This window comes from Cygnus atratus, chromosome 1 (genome assembly GCF_013377495.2).
Source record: "Cygnus atratus isolate AKBS03 ecotype Queensland, Australia chromosome 1, CAtr_DNAZoo_HiC_assembly, whole genome shotgun sequence".
In the NCBI taxonomy this organism is placed as follows: Eukaryota; Metazoa; Chordata; class Aves; order Anseriformes; family Anatidae; genus Cygnus; species Cygnus atratus.
This window is the reverse complement of record NC_066362.1, coordinates 110,658,002-110,666,069: the sequence shown is the minus strand read 5'-3', so window position 1 is coordinate 110,666,069 and position 8,068 is coordinate 110,658,002. Positions and strand designations below refer to the sequence as shown.

At 43.3% G+C, this 8,068-nt stretch overlaps 1 protein-coding gene across 2 annotated transcripts in view; it reads right to left on the bottom strand.

The window, feature by feature from the left end:
* Positions 1-506: 506 nt before the first annotated feature.
* Positions 507-8,068, bottom strand: part of HUNK (hormonally up-regulated Neu-associated kinase) — a 56,843-nt gene continuing 49,281 nt past the window's right edge. Inside the window, exons 9-10 of one of the 2 annotated variants that reach the window (XM_035545795.1) lie at positions 6,025-6,088; positions 507-3,630 (exon numbers count right to left, since the gene is read on the bottom strand). In XM_035545795.1, the coding sequence (XP_035401688.1) occupies positions 2,984-3,630; positions 6,025-6,088 (711 nt within the window). In that variant the 3' untranslated portion in view covers positions 507-2,983. Of the gene's footprint in view, positions 3,631-6,024; positions 6,206-8,068 lie in introns of both variants that reach the window. The other variant, XM_035545794.2, reaches the window with a different exon arrangement.

Genomic DNA, 8,068 nt, shown 5'->3' with positions numbered 1-8,068 from the left:
ATATACTCTAGAGGCACAGAAAGCTGATCAACAAATACTTCTGTTTGTACCAGTGTGAATTCTTATCTGTGGGACTCACCTCAATGGCCAAGAGCTCAGGTCCCATCTGAATTCACTGACTCTATTCCCTTTCTTGTAACTCAAACAGCTAGGCACTGTTGGGGAGCAATTCATTCCCCTATTTCAAATCTCTATTTTAAGGTAAGGAGAGTTGGAGTTTCCTATCAGCCTTCACTGGTGACAAACAACTTGGATAATGAACACAGATGAGATGTGCAACCTGAAGAGGGCTAATGTTACACTAGGGAAATCCCACCCTGTACTAACCACCCACCTTTTAGCTCACTCAGGGTTTATAGGCAAATCAGCAGCCCTTGCAAAGGAACAGCCTTTGACAGGAGAAGGTAAAGTCACTGGTAATCCTCTTGTCACCTTGGTGTTTTGCTGGTTGCTTTGTACTTACATGTTCCTTGCTATATAGTGACCTCACAAACAAAGTCAGCACTCCATGGCAATCTTGTTCAAAAAGTACATATATTTAATAATGATAACAAATACATTTTTTCCCCTGGAATTTCCACTACTGTATTTCAATAAGTCCCTTACATGGTCACTGCAGTTTGACTGTACATAGCTACTGTCTAAGCTGGATACATGTTTATGTTTTAGCAGTGTAGTACTCATATATTCTCTATAAATATAATAAAAGATTTAACATTTCTGTTTTCATTCTGATTCTTACATATATTTACTGGGTTTTCACAAAAAATACGTCTCTTTCCTGCCTCCCCCAACCTTTTATTGGGTTCCAAATAAACCTGAGTTTGTAATTCAAGTCAGTATCTGCCATCAGGTACACAAGATGCACACACACGACGGTGTTTCAGTTGTCCCTGCTCACTAGCTTTGCAGCACAAACATGTTCTTAGTGTGAAAGAAAAGAAAATGGTTTGATGTTTTTAAACAAAAGGAAGAGCGGAAATGGACCCCTGGGATATACGGATGTTCTGTACAAATAGAAGATAGCAACTTTCAATCTCGAGACAAGCAAAAGTATTTCAGGGCTTTCTTAATAAGTTAGGATTTCTATGTATATAATTTTAGAGCTGCCTTAACTACCACAGAGGCGTATGTCCTCACTACCCTTAAGAGTACAGTAGGAAGCATGCAGACTACCCCATACAACCCGACAGGCTGCTTTGAAACCAAGGTGAAGGTCCCATCTGCAGGGATGAGCATTCATGCTCTGCTGTTTTTTCTAGCAAGCCCTCAAAATACTGAACAGTACTGAACAGTCCAATTATCTGTGCTGTTAGTATTTGAACTGATGCCTTTTTTTTTTTTTTTTTTCCCTGCAGATTTTGGTGTTTAGCCTAAGCTACACTGAAAATGAGGAATATGCACTCAGCTATGGGCTCTGCTGGGGACCCTTTCACCACCTCTGGTGACCCTCCTCCCCCAGTCCTTTTGCACCTCACGAAACTGGAAGGAAAGCTTTTCAAACAAGGGAATCTCTTCATATTTGTACAGAAACCAAAGCAGCGGGGCTCCGTAATCATTTGCAGTAACACTGATAAAAATAGGGCGTGGGTTCCTACTGATGCAAAATCCCTATATTCCAGTAAAGACCCCAATAAGAGGGCAATGCTTCTGCTGCCTCGTTTGTGGAATGGTGAGAGGTGGGTGGGCAGCAGTGGGGTACCCAGGGGGGGACCAGATTAGTACAAGCTTTGCTGAGATTTCCCATATACACAAACACATATGCAAGCACAGTACAGACGAAATAAAAGCATAGTCTTTGGCTAAACCTTCTAGTTTATAGGAAATGGTGAGAACACAAAAACAGAACCAAAAAATGTTGCCAACCTCTCAAATGTATCATTTACTTAGAAAAACAAGACCAGTATGCAGAACATGTTGCCTTTTAAGAAACTTAATCTTCACAGCTCATAACGATACCAAATTTTTGGTAACCACTGCATTACCAATCTTGCAGTATAAAACGGCATTGGTACAGATTCACGTGTGCTTTATTAGTCTCTTTAATTCACTGCAGTCTCTCAGAAAAGCCTTCAGGTATGTCCAGTGCTCTGTTGCTGTAACAGGGGCTAATACAATCCTGCACACAGGAGTGGAGCTAGTACAGCTACAAAAATTGGAGGTGACTGGGTTGTTTAAACACAGCGTGTTGCAGTTGGGATTACTGCCTAAAGCATCCACTTGCAAAACCATTACATGAAATGAACGGGCCTTCTGTGTGGTAAATCACCATGTGATGTACCTTGTTTTTAAATAATCGTGTTTCTTCTGAATGACATCATTAAATCATTTTCCTTAGAAAAAAATGATTTCATTATTAGCTACTTTATGTAATTAACTAAGAGCTGCTTTGACTTTCAATATTCCCCCTTTTTCTAAATGTTTAGTCACCCATGTCTTTATTCAAGCTTCTACCAACTTTATCTTCTTGGCAGTGCTTTTTAGCAAGTTGATTTTGGAAACAGCATCTCGAGTTTTTCCACTTGTCGAGCCACGTGAGCAATGCCTGTAAGAGCACAACATACAGTGTGGCACAGGCAGGTGGAGCATGGACAGTCTTACCACCAGTTCTGATGGGACCAGCACTCATGGCACCACACCGATTACCTTGATGAATCAAACTGTTAATGCTCACCGTTCTTCCAGCCTACTTACTGCAATACTAGATCACAGCAGTGAAAGCACAGACTGACATGGCTCTTCCAAGACATGTTTTACTGTACAGTCAGATGCCAAATGCTAATATTTCCTAACAGCACAAGCAGAGCCCTCTTCTTTCATCTTTATTACGTAGGACAACCCCTTCCTTACAAGCAGATTTTCTACGCTGGACAACTGTAGTGTATTACGTAGCGACGGTAACATGCCTGTGGCTTTCCCCTCTTTTTAACAATTAAAAAGGCTAGGTCCCAGACAACAGCAGTACAAATCCTGGCCTGCCAGATTAACACTGGCCGCTGACAGTGTCTGCAGCATTGAAGGTGATCTGCGTGGGGCTCATCTGCTGCAGCTGAGGCATCCGTGCTTCCAGCGGCTTGTCACTCGCCGACTGCATCGTCTGGTTCCTCTTCCGCAGCATCTGTCCGATCCCCATCATGGGGAACCTGCCCCTGCTTTTAACACAGTTAGGGCTGCCCAAGGGGTTGTTGGAAAACAGCTGAGTAGGGGACACAGCTTCTTCCTTCGCGGGATATGCTTTTTCCTCATACGTGAAAGAGACTTGGGTGGGGTGGGCGGGGGACGTACTTCCTGGCTGAAAAAGCGGGGAGAGTGTCCTTTCACTTGAGCTTTTGTAAGGGAAATTCATGGGCGAGCCTAAAATCTTGTACTGGTGGGAGGGGGAAACCTGGTCTGTTTGGTCTTCTCTATCGACGGACTCGAACGAGTGAACAATATTCAGGATGAGAGGAGAGTCCTTGGCTCGGCTCCCGGCCCGGGCTGGCTCCTGCTGCGGGGAATCCTGCCTCTTCAGGAGCCGCGGGGTCCTGGGCAGCGGTGGCTGGACCTCCAAGTACTCCAGGGAGCTGGACGTGACGCAGCCCGTCTTGGTAACCACGGGCTCGTGGAAAGGGCTTAACCCGCCTGTGGAGTCTACAAAGCAACCAGAAAAGGAACCAGAAGAGCAAATGGCAATCAATGGCACTGCCTTCTCTGCCTGATGGCAGATAGCATCAGACATCACCTTTAACAAATTTGCATGACAAATGCACCAGCTAAAACAAACGGCCTTAGGGATACATTCAACTTGGCACCAAAGAACCTGATCCTTATTAGATACTGACGCTGTTGTTTCATGGGTAATTTATCTGCCACTTTCCTCAAATGCAGGAAGGGCGCTTGAAGTGAGTAAGACAAGGACATGAAAAAGAAAACCACTGATGTCTTCAGCTGTTTGTAATAATTATATCCTCTAAGGCAATGTCTGAGAAATCTCACATTTCTCCTTTGCATGATTTTAGCTGGGTCTGCATACTGTATTCACTGACATACCTACAGACATAGGGAACAACAGTGAGTTAATTTCTAATGTCTCTACTTGCATTTTGGAAGAAAATCTGTTCTTGGTTTCCCACATGTAAATACGGAGTAACTGCATTGGCCAGACTCAGGCTGTTACAGTTGGAACAGATTTGCTGCACTGACTTCAGCGAGAATCTTCCCCAAGCAAGGACCGAATATAAATGGAACAATCTTTTCAGGATTTGGCCCAATAATACAAAACAGCCCATGGAGAAGATCTACTCAGTTTCTACAGAATGTTGGCACTCACGCCAAGCTAGTTGCAAGAAAAAAAAAAACACAAAAAAACACACAAAAAAACATTTCGCTGTGTTTAGGAAAAGCTAGCCAAGGAGTCTGCTTTGCTAGATTCCCCCTAATGGAAAGAATAGCAGACTGGCAGTTCATCACTGTCCATGACTTCTCCCACCCTCACACTGAGAGAACAAGGGATAAAAAATTACTGAGGTCTGCAGCCCTCGGGTAATAGCCACAAATCTCACATGTATGTCTTTTGAAAGGGATGGTCTTGGCAGAGGTTGAGACGTCAATGGGTGTATGGGATGAAATCATGTGCATTGAGAGTAGCTTGGGAAAAGCAGGCCGGGTTTAATCTGACTAGTCTCTTTCCAAAACTGGTCCAAATTATTTGACCGCTTGATTTAACAAGCATCAAAACACAGTCTCCATAAGCAAAGAAATGCTTTAGTTGAGATCTGGGTGATTTTCAGGTTTCAGTTCAAAAAAGCAAGGAGAAGCCTAGAGAGGAAAAAATATCAGCTGCTTACTGCCTGCTGTGCCTCCCTCCCAAAAGTAGTGACAAATTCTGAAAAATAGATTTTTTTTTACCTTTTTTTTTAAAATTATTTTTTCAAAAAATTATGTCCTATTTGTGACCAGCTCTACAGATTGCTGCTGCCTTACAGCAGAGGTGCCCATGCTGCCAAATGAACACCATTTTGACACTTTACGTTGAAAGCATCAAGTGGTAAGTTATGAAGTTATGAGAAAGGCCATGAAAACACCCTAAGCCAAGGGTCTAAATAACCACTTGACACCACAATCAACATTTTAAGTCACTGTATTTCTCCGTGCTGGTCTTTAGTTACCCTCTCTTGTTCAACAGCCAGCTACGTCACCTTCCTGCTCCCCTCTACGTCCTGCCCACATATGCACTCCTTCAGCCCCACTTTCCCTGCTGGCTGCACTTTTCCCCTCCTCCTTTGTCCTGCCATCCTCAGAGCAGGTCCCACCCAGCACTCCCCAGGCTGCCTCCTCCCCTGCATTATTAATGCTTTCTCTCCTACGTCTGTCTCATCTTTTCCTGTTAATGCTTTTCCTCCTCCTTTCACTGTTTGAAATACACAATGGTCGGCAGTCCCTGCTGCTTTTCCTCTTGGCTGCCCATCTCTCTTCCCTCCACCATCAGCTGCTGCCATCAGTTCTCAAAGGAGGCCACGGGTACCAGCACTCTCCTCAGGGTCAGCAATTTCTTTCTGTGCTGCCCCTTATTCCTTCCTCTCTGAGCAAAATGCATTTGTTGGCAGAAAGAAACTTCCCTATCAGCTTTGGTTTGTCAGTGAGCAGCCCAACACTGATCTGGGGTGGGTGTTGATGCTTTCAAAGTGCCAATGTGAAGTACAGATGATTTTGTATAAGCACATAAAAATAGGAAAAGATTTTTTTATTTATTTTTTTTAAACGCAGTGGAAATTCTGTCACATAAAAACAGAAGTAAAAGTGAAGATTCATGACTGCTGAACATTGTCATGGTTTCCTCAGGATGTTTTGTTCAAAGTTTGACTACATTATTCCATCCCCGTTCACATCACCACCTCCAGAGCAGGCAGCAAATCCAAGCACACGAATATTTACTAACAACCATATGCCACGTAAGACACTCGTATTGGTACAGGCAGACCCATGCAAGCACATTCACGGGAAGGCACAAGCGCACAGAGACACGCTGGTATTTCTCTCACTGACCTTTCTCTGCACCTCCAGCCTTGGTAACTTTTCGGTCCCTCAGCAGAGCCTTGGTGTTCTGTATCTGTGAGATAAGACAGGAAGAAGGCTGTCTATATGAAACTGGACTTTTCTCAGCTTTCTTTGGGAGCTGACGGTGAAGAATCTCCCCTTTCTTTTCTTGCTCTTTGAGTTTTTTGTCCTTTAGGTTGTAAAACAAACAAGAACAATTTGGTTTACTTAAGGAAGTTTAAATGTCCTAAACCCCCCAGAGTTATAAGCACACCAGTTACTGAAGTCAGATTGAAAACAATATCTTTACAAGGAACTTGTACAGGTTACTCAAAATAACTGCATCTTCCACATCACATTTTCCTCTGACCCATTTGACACGGTGTCAGGGTCCCCATCTGTGCTGACCCACAGAGGAAAAGGTGCTTTCAGAAAATTAAGGAAAAAGGACAGCTTTCTGTTCAGACGTCATTTGTCCTAGGAGACCTCGTTCAACCAAGTAGATGCAGATTTGTGCTCTTTCAGATCTGAAATATGCCTGCCCATTTAAACACAGAAAAAGGTCTTTGATTCCTGTTTATTGCACTTCCTCTGATATTTCCAAAGGTAAGCTGCACAGCTTTAAAGAATTTTAAACTCTCTGAGTCACTCATCTCCTCTCTGGGCAAGATCTTGAGGAACATGGCCTTTGCTGTGCATCCACAGGCTCTGATTTTACGTGTGCGTTATGCTGTAATGCAGCAATGAAGTTGGGATTGCAAACATGGACATCCGAAAACATAATTTTGATGCCCAGTGATGACAGAGAGAAAACAATACCAGGCTCCAGCTTTTGAAGAGTTGCTTTACAGTAAAAATGCACTGTATCTCTACAACAGGAATCACTAGGTTCTGTAAGCTGCATAATGCTCCTTATTGGCCAGTGATTTCAGAGGCAGCCAAGGGTACTATTTTACTTCTAAACCTCAGGCATCCGATTCATGGCTTGTATTTTGCTATCACTCAAAGACTTCAAGAAATTCCCACTTTTCTTGAACAAACTTGTGTGGTTTTTTTGTTTTAGATGTGAATCTCAAAGAAGTGGGGCTTTTGTTTTGGTTGCTTTGGGGCTGTTTCTTTAGTGGGGCATCTGTGTGATGCAAAGTAATGTGCATAAATGTGAGAGAGGGAAGTAAGGATGTACAAGACAGTTTGTTTGTTTGTTTGTTTCGTCCACTAAACAACTCTGGAAACATGTTAAGACACATAAGAGGAAAATAACTAGGCAGCACACATTATGATCACTGCCACATCAGACAGAACTGGGCACTGCGTAGATGGTGTCTGGGCACTGCTGGGCTCATTGATCTTTGAATTTTCGGAAATTACAGAGTCAGAAGGAAGAGCTTCAGGAAATGACAAACTAAGACTTTAGTTTTATTACAGAAGCTGTGAAGTAACTGGGGGGGAGAGAGAACCAGGGACCCTCTGGGAGCTCCTCCCTGTCTTCCTCCCCTCCGTGTACTGCCACACACCCATTTTTTTCCCCAGCCTTCTCTCCACACATCCCTTATTCCCTCCAGTTTATTTTCCTTTAGCCATCTAAAGCTGGCTAACTCTTCCACAGAAAGAAACCAACACTTTCTGGAGCTGTCATTGCTTTCCTTGCGTTATACCTCCTTGTTCACCTGATGTTGTCCCCCTTGCCATTAGAGGCTGTAGCCATGTCAGGTACGGAGCATTTATTCCTCCCTGCTTGTGCTATGCCTGGAACAATGCAATGTCTGATCAGTCCCAGACGCTATCTTGGCGAGCACAGTCACTATTGATGACAATGAAATAATAACAACAGTAATAACAACAATAGCAGTAATAACAATAATGCTGTGTGAATAACAGACTATGACAATAAAGTCAGTGGGAGCTGTGCATTTAATTCTGAGCCCACCAAACTATTTTTTTGCTTTCAAGGCTGTAAAACTCTGCTGCCAAGTTCAGCAGAGACTGGGTTCTACCAACTACCTTTTTTTTAAAGGTACTTGTGAGGATGAGACCAAGTGGTGACTATTTAAAG